At 41.1% G+C, this 14,981-nt stretch overlaps 1 protein-coding gene across 15 annotated transcripts in view; it reads left to right on the top strand.

Annotated features, from left to right (window-relative positions):
* Positions 1–14,981, top strand: part of BRCA1 (BRCA1 DNA repair associated) — a 67,410-nt gene that overhangs the window by 40,849 nt on the left and 11,580 nt on the right. For 10 of the 15 annotated variants that reach the window (XM_073889497.1, XM_025861668.2, XM_073889500.1 and 7 more), the window contains 6 exons: positions 3,647–3,773; positions 5,746–5,936; positions 7,258–7,568; positions 10,616–10,703; positions 13,277–13,354; positions 13,847–13,887. In XM_073889497.1, the coding sequence (XP_073745598.1) occupies positions 3,647–3,773; positions 5,746–5,936; positions 7,258–7,568; positions 10,616–10,703; positions 13,277–13,354; positions 13,847–13,887 (836 nt within the window). The remainder of the gene's footprint in view (positions 1–3,646; positions 3,774–5,745; positions 5,937–7,257; positions 7,569–10,615; positions 10,704–13,276; positions 13,355–13,846; positions 13,888–14,981) is intronic. The other 5 variants (XM_073889501.1, XM_025861666.2, XM_025861672.2 and 2 more) reach the window with 2 other exon arrangements.

Raw genomic sequence — 14,981 nt, 5'->3', positions numbered from 1 at the left:
CTGGATGGCAGGATTATGGGTATTTAAGATCTTTTTTTTTTTTAAGATTTTATTATTTGAAGGACAAATGGGTGGCTCAGTTGGTTAAGCATCTGCCTTTGTCTCAGGTCATTATCCTGGGGCCATAGGATCAAGTCCCATATCGGGCTCCCTACTCAGGGGAGAGCCTGCTTCTCCCTCTGCCTGACGCTCCCTCTGCTTGTGCTCTCTCTCTCTCTCTGGCAAATAAATAACATCTTAAAAAAAGTAAAATAAAGATTTTATTATTTGAGAGGGAGCACAAGCGGGGAGAGGGGCAGAGGCAGAAGCAGACTCCCCACTGAGCAGGGAGCCTGCTGGTGCAGGGGCAGGGCTCAGGGGGCTGGATCCCAGGACCTCGGGATCATGATTTGAGCCAAAGGCAGATGCTTAACCAACTGAGCCACCCATGTGCCCGACCCAATATTCTTAAAATGATGAAAGCCCTTTTACTAGAGTCTTTACATCAAATGTTCTGCCCTTAGCATAAATCTGTCCTGGAGTTTACCTAGGGGTCATTCCGAAGCCTGCATATTTTTGTGCAAATGTGTGTCCTTACCCGTTATAAATTATGTGTACTTCCCTCTACAGGTAAAGCTGTTTCATATCAGGCACTTTGTTGGGTTTTTTTCCTCCTGGATTACCTGTCATTCATGAAGCAAACGTTAGCATTTGTAAGATCACAGTCCGTTACAGTGGAAGTGATTTTCAGACGCATCTGAGCTTTTCTGTTGCGCAGTATGTTCATTCCTGAAAGCACTTGTTAAAAATTCCCAGGCTTCTGCCCTGAAAATTCTGAATCAGTTGGGGTGGGTGGGTTATGTACTTTTTAAAACTGAATTTCATTCCTGTACTTTGTAGTTCATCATTTCTTTTTCTTTTTTCTTTTCTTTTCTTTTATTTATTTGACAGAGAGACTGCGAGAGAGGGAACACAAGCAGGGGGAGTGGGAAAGGGAGAAGCAGGCTTCCCATGGAGCAGGGAGCCCAATGCGGGGCTCGATCCCAGGACCCTGGGATCATGACCTGAGCCGAAGGCAGGCGCTTAACGACTGAGCCACCCAGGTGCCCCTGTAGTTTATCATTTCTTTCTTTTTTTTTAAGATTTTATTTATTTATTTGACAGAGAGACACAGCGAGAGCAGGAACACAAGCAGGGGGAGTGGGAGAGGGAGAAGCAAGCTTTCCGCCGAGCAGGGAGCCCAATGCGGGGCTCGATCCCAAGACCCTGGGATCATGACCTGAGCCGAAGGCAGACGCTTAACGACTGAGCCACCCAGGTGCCCTAATTTATCATTTCTTAGAACTGAATTTCATTTTAGGTTGTGTATTTTGTAATTTATCATTTCTTATATCTTTCCTTCTTCCCTGATGTTTTTTCCTTTGATCCCCCCAATACTTTGCATAATTCTTAGTACATAATAGGCAGTCAGTAAGTTTATTAAATGTTTGGTCTAGCCCATATTCCCTACCCATGAAGAATATAATAGGTTAAGACCCCCAGAAGAGGGGGTGATTTAAGAGGGACTGTTCCAGGACTTGGGCTCTGGGTCCTGCTTTATGAAATAAGGATTAAGGAAGAAGAGCAGAAAACTTTTGCCCTGGGTTTTTTGTATACTATTGAGTTATCGAATCCAACTCAGGTTAGTTTAATTTCTTTGTAGTTTGAGCCTTATTGTATTGAAAAGAGTGGGGCACCTAGTGGCTCAGTCAGTTAAGCGTCTGACACTTGGTTTCGGTTCAGGTTGTGGTCTCAGGGTCCTGGGATTGAGCCCCATGGGGCTCTGTGTTCAGCTAGGAGTCTGCTTGGGATTCTCTCCCCCCTGTCTGCCCCTGACCCTGCTCTTGAGTTCTTGTACATGCTCTCTCTCTCTCTCAAATAAATAAATCTTAAAAAGAAAAAAAAGAGCAACTCATATGCCAAATGTTTAGACCATGGAATGACTGTAATATCTGTGTTTGTGTCGGAGGCTATCCCCTCCACCCCCGTACCCTGTCACTTTTTTTTTTTTTTTAACCCCTTTCCAGTGTTTAATTGTTTGGTGTGATTCCTTACCCTTTTTTTTTTTTTTTAAGATTTTATTTATTTTTGACAGAGAGAGTGTACAAGCAGGGGAAGCAACAGGGAGAGGGAGAAGCAGCAGACTCCCTGCTCAGCAGGGAGCCCGATATGGGGCTCGATCCCAGGACCCTGGGATCATGACCTGAGCCGAAGGCAGGCGCTTAACCGTCTGAGCCACCCAGGCACCGCTACACATTACCTTTTATCAACTATCACCCTGTACTTGGGGGGAAATGATACACAGTTGAAAGAAAAACCTGCTGGGCGCCTGGGTGGCTCAGTCGTTAAGCGTCTGCCTTCGGCTCAGGTCATGATCCCAGGGTCCTGGGATTGAGCCCCACATCGGGCTCCCTGCTCAGCGGGGAAGCCTGCTTCTCCCTCTCCCACTCCCCCTGCTTGTGTTCCCTCTCTCGCTGTCTCTCTCTCTCTGTTGAAAAATAAATAAAATCTTTAAAAAAAGAAAAAAGAAAGAAAAACCTGCTGGTTCACTGTAAGACTGCTTGCTTCCAGCCGTTGGGAGTTCCTGTGTTCCTAGAAGGGCACAGGTCCAAAAAAGACAGACATAAAGCACACTAGAAATACTGCATTTGAGGAATGACTTGGGAGGTCAATGATTATTTCCCCCCAAGCTACCCAGTGACTTAAAAAACAATTTAATTAATATAGCCTTTGTTTAAAATTTTCTACCTTGATTTATGCATTTGAGCTTTTCTAATAAAAGCTCAAAATAAATTACAGTCGTCAGTGATTTTTTAATGGGTAGAAGACATTTGTAGTTTTAAGTGTTTGTTTTTGCTTTTTAAAAGATTTCTGCCTTGAAGGCATTTCCTAGAAAGCAATGGTACAATAATACATTTGGAGGAATTAATAAATAAAAAGGACGCACTAAGGTGCCAGAACTTTGCCTTGGGTCTGTTGTGTTTTCCTTTTCCTGTGCCATTTCATCAGCAGTTCCATAGATTAGTTCAAAGTTCCTTATCAGTCAGCGCCTTGGATTTTGTGTGTGTTGGTTTTTTTGGTTTGCTTTTCTTCTCAGTCATTGAAAAAGGGAAGCAAAATGTTACCTTTGTTTTCTTTCTCATCCAACCTCTCCCCTGGTTCCCTACACGTGCAAAAAGCTCAAGCCCTCATCCTCTACAGTCTTTGGTGTGGAGGCAGTAGAGAATGTGTTTTGTGCTTTCCAGTACTTTCTCTTCCCTGTTATCTAAGGGAATTTCAGGATAATTTATTTTGCTGCAGAGATTAAAAATTCATTTCCTATTCTTGTTTCCTTATCATTCAGGGCCAAAAAATGTATGTTTTTTTCCAGCCTCGTCTCAGCCAGGTATCTTCATTTACTCCGTCCTAAAGTGTTTCCTTTCATTGTCCCTACTATTTTTGAGTTATTTAGTTTCATCTGGTGCTGCATCACTTACGTTTACAAAATTCTGTCTGATATACTTGTTTAAAAACTAATTTGATTGTCACAGGTTGCTGCTTTTGAAAAAAATCGATATCCTCATCTGAATTACCACCATCAGGACAAAGCAGTAAAGTAGATTTCTTTGTTTTCTCATTCCATTTAAAGCAGTATTAACTTCAGAGAAAAGTAGTGACTATCCTATAAGCCAGAATCCCGAAAGCCTTTCTGCTGACAAATTTCAAGTATCTCTGGATAGTTCCACCAATAAAAATAAAGAACCAGGAACGAGAAGGTAAGAAGTAATAAGTGTCAAGTTGTAGTATCTAAGTAACATCTTTACTTATATTGAACTCTTACTATTAAATTTTTTTCACCATCCTTTTTCTGGTTTTTTGTAAAAAACCATTTCTAACCTCTCATTGCCCCAGGACACTTCTTTTGTTTAATTGCACATAGGTTTTCTGGATCTATACAGGGCATGAGCTACGAGGTCAGAAATGCACAGTAGATTTGTCCCTTTTGAAGGGCAGGATAAAATATAGAACTGAAACCTAAACAAGCCTGGGAGCTGAGGTAGACCAGCAGCCCTTGGCCCTGATTGAAGTTTTGGCCTCTCTAGAAAAAGTTTAACTATTGATGTACCCCAGGAGAATTCAGAATATCTTTCAGGGATGTCTATGCAAATCATTATTGAGATAAGACTGTGTAGCACTTCATATTTTCAAAAGTACTTTATCTGCTTCCTCATTGGATCTTTACAATGCTGTGAGGGTAAAAGAACAAGTAGGGACTGTTCTTCCTATTTGATAGTGCAGGACAGAACCTCAGAGCCATCAGAGTCCTGCATCTTACCACTCTAGGAAGGAAAAAGAATTCATATTTATTGAGTTCCTACTGTGTGTAAGTATACTTTTATTTTTTGTCTTCCTGAAAATAGTGACAAGTTGTCGATAATCTAATCATAATATCTTTCAAGCCTCTTGAACTAAGGATATATTTTTGAGGCTGGGAGACTGACATTGTGGCTGTGACAGAGAATGCAAAGATCTGGCCTCCACAGGCCCTAGCCCATGTTTAGAGGGAATGACCTCATTGCCATGTTTTAATCAATTGAGCTAACCATCCATTTAATATTTACACTAAATATTCCTGTACCTCCTCCTCCTCCCCAGTGTACCCTACAGAGACATCTATTAAAGAACCTACACATTGGAGCACCTGGGTGGCTTAGACAGTTAAGGGTCCAATTCTTGATCTCAGCCCAGGTCTTGATCTCAGGGTTGTGAGTTCAGGCCCCACATTGGGCTCCGTGCTGGGGTGGAGCCTACATAAAATATGTATTTCATATATATTGAATATATATTTTATATATATATATATGGAAAGAAAAGAAAAAATACCTACACATTGATTGAATGTCCTCTCTCTACTAGACTGAGAGCGGCGATTCGGGTTTTGCTCATCTTTAATGCACAGGGCCTACTTTTATTGCCTGACTTGTAGTAAACACCCAATAATTGTTTAATAGACAATTATTTATTTTAGTTATTAACATTATTATGTTACAATATCTTATATAATCCATTATAGACTGTATATTATAATTTTATTTGATTTTTTAATAACCATTGTCTTATTTAAAGGAAACTCTTAATAATGCATTTGAGGATGAATTCCTCATATCTCTTAAGTACCCTTTAAATCTGTTGCTAAGTATCTTATTCTGCAAAGCCGTAAGCAGCTGAAAGAGTGGAGGACAGAATCACTGGGCGCGCAGTACTTTACAGCTGGCTTTTGTTTTGAGAATGGCTTTGGACATTGAAAAGACAGGAGATAGGGATGATTCTGTGAATTCTGCTAAAATTGGGCAGAAAGAATGAGTGTAAAAATGTCAAAATTAATCAGCTTTCTATTTTCATGAGAGATCTGATTCTAATACATCCATTTGGACTCAAGTGGAATAGCGTATAGAATTTGATTGAGTGAGTGGCAGTGGAGAATTTGGTGAAATTTGCTGACACGCTTTAAACAGCTGAGAGATATCCTGCCTCAGCCCAGGCCGTAAGGGGAGCTGTTATGTCAGCCCTGACACATTGGCAGGCTTCATGAATCCAGACTTCTGGGCAGTCACTCGGGTTCTTTTTTCGCTAGTCATTCCCCATCTCCCTGACAGTGAACTGTTTCACTTGTGCGTCCGCTGCCTGGGAAGTATGATGAGTCCTTTCACAAACTGTGTTGGTGTGTTTCTCCCTTCATCCTTCCAGGTCTTCCGCTTCTCAGTCCCAGTTGTTAGATACTACGTGGTATGTGCACAGCAACCCAAGGATTCTTCAGAACACAAACTGCCCTTCTCAAGAGGAGCTCATTAAGGTTGTCAATGTGGAGGAGCAACAACTGACCAAGTCAGAGGCGCAAAATTTCATGGAGCAGTCTGATTTGCCAAGACCAGATCTGGGTACTGTTTCATCTGTTCTAATGGAGAAAACAATGTCTGTTTTACTTTGAATCTGACCTAAGGATATTTTGGTTAACCAACTTTTCAGATGTCTAGCATGTCTAATCTATCTATAATGAATGCTTTTCTTATACTTAAACCCATTTTAGAAAAATAGCTTGAATCTTAATCCAAATTGACATGAAAATTTTTGCAGCTCTTAATCTGTCTTTATTGGTTTAACTCTAACAGTTTTGAGGATGGGAGAGTCTTGTGTGCTCTAAGTATTTTATTTCAACTGTTAAGTTAGAATTCTAGGGTCCTAGGGCGCCTGGGTGGCTCAGATGGTTAAGCGTCTGCCTTCGGCTCGGGTCATGATCCCAGGGTCCTGGGATCGAGTCCCACGTCGGGCTCCCTGCTCCTTGGGAGCCTGCTTCTCCCTCTGCCTCTCTCTCTCCCTCTCTGTCTTTCATGAATAAATAAATAAAATCTTTAAAAAAAAAAAAATTCTAGGCTCCTAGGGGTGCCTGGCTGGCTTAGTCAGTAGAGGATACAACTCTTGATCTTGGGATCGTAAGTTTGAGCCCCTCACTGGGCATAGAGATTACTTAAAAAAAATAATAAAATAAAGTAAAAAATAAAGAATTCTAGGGCCCTAGAATAAAGTTTTCAGTCTGTCCTTTATTGAAAAATGAGTCAAATCTCCAAAGTAAGCTCTTATTTTATGAATTAATGAATATAAATGACTATTTTATGCCTTATAAATCACTTTAAATGAATGGTGTGTTTTATGGCTTATAAATCAAAGTTTTAATCAGTAAAGAAAGTTTTAAATTAGTCCTCAAAAACACATTATCATAAAAGGTGCTCTTCAAATACAAATGTTGTATTTGGCCGTGTTCATTAAGGTCATTTTAGGAATCTCACATGTTCTCTTTATGCTTACTTCCTGATGGAGTGACATTTTCTGAAGTGTTTCAGGAATGGTCTTCTATTTTTAATTTGGCAATGATATCTGATGATTTATTAAGTCAGAAAGACAATGATATAATGGATAAAGAACAATCAAGTATTTGTCTAATTTTTCAAAATTGTTCTTCCTTACAAAAGTACCATGTTCTTTATAGTCATTGGTAAAAACTTGGAGAGTATATAGGTAATAAAAAATTTGAAAAGAATATTTAAAGTTACTTGTATTCCTGTCATTAGCAATAAAATGCTGCTCTATTTTTTTAGTCAGTTGACTTAAACTTTTTATTTTTAAAATACAGAATCATGAAGACTATTTGTAATTCAAGATTCATCATCATGTGGGTTAAACTTCTTCCCCTGTGCCTTTCAGAGGGAACCCCTTACCTCGAGTCTGGAATCAGCCTCTTCTCTGATGACCCTGAGTCCAATCCCTCTACAGACAGAGCCCCAGAGCCAGCTCATATTAGCAGCATGCCAACTTCAACCTCTGCATTGAAGTTACCCCACTTTCAAGCTGAAGAATCAGCCAAGAGTACAGCTACTTTCCATATTGCTAGTACTGCTGGGTATAATACGAGGGAAGACAGTGTGGGCACGGTGAAGCCAGAAGTTATATCTTCAATAAAAAGAGTCAACAGAAGAATATCTATGGTGGCATCAGGCTTAACACCAAAAGAATTTGTGAGTGTATTTATGTATCTCCATAACAACAGAGACTTCTTAACATATTGCAAATAGTTTGAAATAGGTACTGGCAACGAATAACTATAGGGAGAAATCTAGGAACCAAGATCGATTCTATGTAATCTTATTTCCATTGCTAATCTCTGAAGATTGGGACCTAGATAAAGCTGTAGCATGGACTATTTTGTATATATTTAATTAAGAAAATAATTATTAAGTATTAGCAGAAAGGTTATAGTTTTGGGTAGAATATAGAGCTTTTTAATTTTAATTTTTTTTATCTGAAAAAAACAAGTATAGTTTTAATCCCCAGAGGAAACACCCTGGTTATATCTGAGCGAACTTACGAGCATAATTAACTAAATCCAACTTCCAAGCAAACGGACAGATAGTGGCATTTCTCCAGTGTTTGTCTTTATCCTGGCTTGTAATACAGTTACTCATTAACCTGCTCTTTCAGTTCTTTTTTTTTTTTTTTAAGATTTTATTTATTTATTTGACAGAGAGAGACACAGTGAGAGAGGGAACACAAGTGGGGGGGGTGGGAGAGGGAGAAGCAGGCTTCCCGCCAAGCCGGGAGCCCGATGCCGGGCTCGACCCCAGGACCCTGGGATCATGACCTGAGCCAAAGGCAAATGCTTAACGACTGAGCCCCCCAGGCGCCCCCCGCTCTTTCATTTCTGCCCTACAGCACCCCTTCCCTGTTAGGATTTGACATGTCCTTGGGCCCCTGGTATCAGAAATAGGAATTGTTTCACATTATAGAGAAAAATATCCATTAAAATATTAAGACTACTAAAAATTTTGTTTCTGCTTGGGCTGAGGGTAGATTTCAGACATCATAGGAAATTGACCTCCCTGGTAATTAATCACCATTGGTATCCTTTCACAATAAAGTAGCTGAATGAATATTTCTTTAAAATCATAAGATAACACACCAGCTTATCAGATGGTTGCAATAGTGGGTGCCATTTATTGCACTCTGAGAGATGACCCGGTCATTCTTTTTTTTTTTTTAAAGATTTTATTTATTGGGCGCCTGGGTGGCTCAGTCGTTAAGCGTCTGCCTTCAGCTCAGGTCATGATCCCAGGGTGTTGGGATCGAGCCCCGTGTCGGGCTCCCTGCTCCGCGGGAAGCCTGCTTCTCCCTCTCCCACTCCCCCTGCTTCTGTTCCCTCTCTCGCTGTGTCTCTCTGTCAAATAAATAAATAAAATCTTTAAAAAAAAAAAAAAAGAATGAGAGATAGCACGAGAGGGAAGAGGGTCAGAGGGAGAAGCAGACTCCCTGCTGAGCAGGGAGCCCGATGTGGGATTCGATCCTGGGACTCCAGGATCATGACCTGAGCCGAAGGCAGTCGCTTAACCAACTGAGCCACCCAGGCGCCCTGACCCGGTCATTCTTAAATATCTTTCTTTTTTTTTTTTTTTTTAATGTTTTATTTGTTTATTCATAAGAGTCAGAGAGAGAGAGGCAGAGGCAGAGAGAGAAGCAGGCTCCCCGCCTAGCAGGGAGCCCGATGCAGGACTCGATCCCAAGACCCTGGGATCATGACCCGAGCCGAAGGCAGATGCTCAACCATCTGAGCCACCCAGGCGCCCCTCTTAAATATCTTTCTTAATATATCCTTCCTAGAATCATTTCTTGTCCTCTCTATAGGTAGTGGCTCAGGGGCCAAATGTATCCCACTACTAAAAGGGCAGAGTAACCTGTGTCTGCCCTAGTAGATACAGTAAATAAATTTTCATCAATAATGCTAGAATTCCCGTCTTACGACCATGCGCCTAGATCAGCTGTTTGTTCTGAAAATTCATACCTTTGTCTGCTTATATTGCTCTTGATCATTTGCCTATACATCTAGAATTCCCATTTATTCATTGAAAATTAGCATTCCCCTTTCCTTTGTTTTGTGAGTTCAGCTTTTCAGAGAGGCTAAAATGATCTAATCTTTTCTTGCCATGGACAGCTCGGAGCTGCAGATTAGACTGTAAGTGACTTGGGTACGTGTTGTCTTTAGGCAAGCCAAGGAGAAAACTTTTCAGCTCCATTCAGACTTGCTGAAGTGTGGTAAATTTATTATGAAAGCTGCTGACTGTAGTACACATGATTAATTCCAAAGCCTGTATTAAGATGATCTTTTCAGCAGTTGCTCTTCTAACTGAACACTGTTTCAAGGCTGGGATTTCAGCAATTAATCAGTTCAGAATTGCTAATGAACCTGGCAGAGGGCAGTGGCAAAAGGGGGAGGATGTCATTAGCTTCTCTAGCCTCCCTTTTGCAGTGCCCTGTGGCAGTAGGAAGCAAGGCAGCTTGAAAGAAAGATGCCTGCTCTCCATTGCAGTATTGCGTAGCGCAGAAATATTGGCATGGGTGGCCATGACTAGTACATGATGGCCTTTGGGAAGCAAAGTTGTTTACCAAACAGTAGCTACTGATTATGTCAACTGTCCATAATGGAACTGGTTAATCCCTTTTACTGTCTATTGATTTTTATTTGGTTGATAGATAATAGCTAGAAGGCTGGAACTTTCTTTTGGGAAGCATCTGAGTCTCCTCCAATCCTTATCCTTAAGAGGAATTGATAGCTTTTGCACTGACCTTTAGAAGCGTCTTGACTTGAATGTTTTGTAACTATCAGAGGGTTGAACCTTGTTTTTCAGCCACATATCTGTGGCATAACTTTCTGAATAGGCTGGTTACCTCTTGACTTATAAAGTGTAGGCTGAGAAACCTAAATTGTAGTAGAGTATCACTCTGCAAAGAAACTGTCTTAGGGAATCAAATGATATCTGCTATTAAAGGGAAAAATTATTATTTTGAATCCTGTATTGTAATTCCATGTCTGTGAGCACAGACTATTTTAGAATGTTTTCCTTTGATTTCTACATAATTTTTGTTAAATTACTATTTATTTTGGGACTTCAGGCATGTTCGAATAAAAGGGATGTACCTTTTGTGAGGAAAATGGAGAGTCAAAGCTAGGGTAACAGTCTAAGCTGTGTACTAGAGGTAATTGATTATAATGTAATATTTGATTTGATTTCAGATGCTTGTGCACAAGTTTGCCAGAAAACACCACATCACTTTAACTAATCAAATTTCTGAAGAGACTACTCATATCATCATGAAAACAGGTATACCAAGAGCCTTACAGAGCATGTTGCATCTGCTGCATAAAACTACATGAAAAAATGGGAGAATTGTTAAGCAAAAGCATGGATGACAGTCTTCCATCAATCAATCAGTTATTTATGAAAGAAAAATAATAGTTTTGCTCTGTCCTGACCCCCTTTGGTTTGGGTTAAGATTTGGAGAGTAGTGAGCCAGAATGGTGAGCCACTTCTCGTCCACCCTGTGTGAGGGGCTCTCTGATAAGGCAGAGCCCAAGTCCTGGAAGAACACGTGGGGCAAAGAGAGGAATGAAGCAAGTTCGCACTCAAACTCCGGGCATTTGGAAATGCTCGCTCCGTGTCCACTCCATGTCCTAGCTCCACTCACACACCCGGATTGAGTGTGGCTTAACAGTTTTTCAAGAAGCAAGTCCACTCTCAGCTCTGAGGTAGCCTAGCGTATGAACCAGGAAAAAGAGAAGGGGAAAATTCACTTGTCCTACACCTTCCTCTTTTTCAATCTTCACTTTGGCTCGTGTGATAATGGAGACTTCAGAGGCTTTTAGCTAAACCTAAGTAAACATTTCAGCGCTGCTGAAAAAGCTCATTTGAAATTGGGCCTTATGAACATAAGCCTCGTGTCCAGAGCAAGTGAAGTGTAGATTCGGACCCCTGCACTGCCTCTTCTGTGGGAGGGACTGCCTGAAAGATAATGTGCTCTGCTTTGAGCACTATGCTCTCTTTTTAAGCTGGTCACTGACCACCTAGAGTGTTTCTCCAGAGGTAGATGATGAGGATGGGGGAAAGGAATAAAAAGCAGTATTATTTGAAGAACAGGGGAAGGAATGGAAAGACTGAAGGCAACAAGCCAGCTGTCTTCCAATATTCAGAGAGCTGCTTTCTGGAAGAGGAGATGGACTCACTTGTTGCCTTCCAGAAAGCAGAGCGGTGCATGCAGCACCCAGAAGATACAGACTGTAGCTCAAGTCTTGAAACCTTCTGAACAGAAGTGACTTCGGAAATATGGTGGCCCTCTCCAGGATGTTTCTGTCATATAGCTGTTGGCGCTTGAACATAAGTGTCCAGGCTCCATGGCAGGGACACAGTGCCTTAGAACCTCAAAGATCTTAGGTTTCTAAGGTGCAAAGGCTGTACCACAGGGTCAGAGGATAATGCTTACAGGAATCAGGTACCAGGACAAGGTACTTTGAACTAAGTACTATTTTAGAGATGAATGTCATTAAAATTTAATATATCTTAAGCTATAGTTTTGGATCAGAGCTGCTGAAAGGTGAAAACTTTAAAATGCAAATTAAATTTAAAGTAGTTCGGTCTTGGGGCGCCTGGGTGGCTCAGTCGTTAAGCGTCTGCCTTCGGCTCAGGTCAGTTATCCCAGGGTCCTGGGATCGAGCCCCGCATCGGGCTCCCTGCTCCGCGGAAAGCCTGCTTCTCCCTCTCCCACTCCCCCTGCTTGTGTTCCCTCTCTCACTGTGTCTCTCTCTGTCAAATAAATAAAATCTTTAAAAAAATATAATAAAGTAGTTCGGTCTTTAAACAAAGGGAATACAACATTTGCTACTTTTAAACTAAAAATGAACCAAAATAGAATTCTGAGTTTAAAGCCTATTACTAATCAACTTTTACAACAGTTTAAAAATTGAAGAAGGAAACCTTTTTTTTTTTTTTAAAGATTATTTACTTATTTGACACACAGAGAGAAATAGAGAGCACAAGCACGGGGAGCGGCAGGCAGAGGGAGAGGGAGAAGCAGGCTTCCCGTAGAGCAAGGAACCCGTTGTGGGGCTTGATCCTAGGACCCTGGGATCATGACCTGAGCTGAAGGCAGCCGCTTAACGGACTGAGCCACCCAGGCGCCCCAGGAAAAACATTTTTTAATTTGTGAAGAATTCTGGGAGAGAAAATGGCTATTGTTCCACTGGCAGATGGCCTACTGTGTTTAGGATTTAGTTAATTTCTCCTGTTTAAAACTAAGTGTTCTTTCCTCATTTTGCTTAGTTCTTCAAAGGGGGCCTTTGAAACACTACGAAAAAAACAGAACTGATTCTTCAGCAATTGCTTTCTGAAATACATAGAAAAGAGAAAAGCTGTGAAAATAGTCTATTTTCCTGGCCCTCTCAGGGGAATTAGGAATTAAGGGGTTAGGACTCCCCAGGGAGACATTCTGGGGGTGAAACTTTGTCGCTTACATGGACATTTCAGATTCAGGATTTCACATATTCGTGTCCTTTCACATTTTGCCATCCAGTGAAATAGACCTTCCCCATCCACATGTATCAGTATACATGGGGAATTTCTTGAACACTGTGACAGACATCTTGAGCACCTAGAAGACAGAGCAGACCTTTCCTGTGGTCTTAACCTCGTATCAGCCTCTTCCAGACTTCCAAAGATGCACACCTGCTGGTTATAATTAGGGATGCTTCCAGCCTCTGAGTCTATCACCAGGGCTGTTGGGATCATCAATCCAGATTGATCTCGAGTGGCATAAGGAGCTAGGGGCACTTTAGCTTCTTACAGCAGAACTTCCTGATTTTTGTTTTCCCCTTCTAATCCTTTGGATGTTTTTCATCCTGCAGATGCTGAATTTGTGTGCGAACGGACACTGAAATATTTTCTGGGTATTGCAGGAGGAAAATGGGTAGTTAGCTATTTCTGTAAGTACAGTATATCTCCCCTCCTCCCTTTAACACCTCAGAATTGCATTTTAACACCTAACTTTTTTAACACCTAAGGTTTTTGCTGATGCTGAATCTGAATTACCAAAAGGTCTTTAATGGTAACACTAAACTAGCTTTATCTTGAATGCATATCTCTGTTCGGATAAGCTGGTGATGTTGGGGAAAATGGATTTCATTTTATAACTAATAGGACCTAATCTGCTCCTAGCAAAGTTAGCATATAACTAAGGATTTATTTAATACCAGGCAGAAATCCATGTGCAGCAGGCACTTTTATAATGTTTAATTTAAGCCACTGCCGTGTCTCCAGAAGAAGATCTGTTAGGGAGCTGTGGCTTTATAGAGGGAGGACCTCTACTCAGTGTTCTGCCCTCTGCGCTGTTACATGAATCGCTTCACCATCTACCTCCATGAAAAGAGCACATTCTTCAGCCTTCGTGTGACCTGTCTTTTCTGTCATCTCTTTAGGGGTGACCCAGTCTATTAAAGAAAGAAAGATGCTAGATGAGGTAGGTACTTGATGTTACAAACGGATCAAAAAGACTTGGTGCCATTGAGTCACAAAATCACTGAATACTTGTCTGCCTCCTTGTTTGTAGTCCTTTCCAAAGACATTCCCTGGTGATATGGATCATCAAGAATTGCAGAGCAACCCAGGAAATTCTGTGTTCTCAGTTCAAGTTTCAGTAGAAACAATCTCCTCAGAGGAAGGAAAAGGAATTTATAAAGCAGAAAGAAAAGATTCATAAGCCTAAGAAACAGGCCCACCTGATCTCACATGTATAGACCTTTGTAGAAAACTGGTTGTCCACTGTCTTTGAAGAAAAACCCTTCGTATTAATATGCAAATATATCTGCTTAAAACTCAGATGCCTTCAAAGAGATGTTACTTTTATGATCCTGAGAACAGTGAGGTAAATAAGACAGTGTAGGAGGAAGAATAATTTTAGAACAGAGCCATCTAAGAGCTGCCAGTGACAACAGATCAGGCAAAATAAAATTAGCAAAAGCAGTTTTAAACTATGCACTATTCAGCATATTCATAGTTAATCAAATGATGTTTTTGTTGGTTTTAACTTTGATTCTGTGACCTAATATGATTGGGAGCCTACTATGTCCTGGGCAGCAGGAATACTGCTGCAAATAAGAGTGATGGGTCCCTGCTCTGCTGGGATCCATGTTCCACTGAGGGGAGATATATAGTAAATAAAGATGCATTCAAAATACCAATAAATAGAGGCACCCAGGTGGCTCAGTTAGTTAAACATCTGAGTCTTGGGGCACCTGGGTGGCTTAGTCATTAAGCATCTGCCTTCGGCTCAGGTCATGATCCCAGGCTCCTGGGATTGAGCCCCGCATCAGGCTCCTGGCTCCTCGGGGAAGCCTGCTTCCCCCTCTTCTCTTCCCCCTGCTTGTGTTCCCTCTCTTGCTGTGTCTCTCTCTGTCAAATAAATAAATAAAATCTTAAAAAAAAATCTGAGTCTTGATCTCCACTCAGGTCTTGATCTCAGGGTCATGAGTTCGAGCCCCGTGTTGAGCTCCACACTGGGCATAGAGCCTACTTAAAAAAACCAACCAACCAAACAAAACCAATAAATACTAT

This window comes from Callorhinus ursinus, unplaced genomic scaffold (assembly GCF_003265705.2).
Source record: "Callorhinus ursinus isolate GAN/ISIS: 27379988/994484 unplaced genomic scaffold, GSC_fseal_2.0 scaffold108, whole genome shotgun sequence".
Taxonomy (NCBI): Eukaryota; Metazoa; Chordata; class Mammalia; order Carnivora; family Otariidae; genus Callorhinus; species Callorhinus ursinus.
The sequence above is the reverse complement of the archived record's forward strand: the minus strand, read 5'-3'. Positions and strand labels throughout refer to the sequence as shown.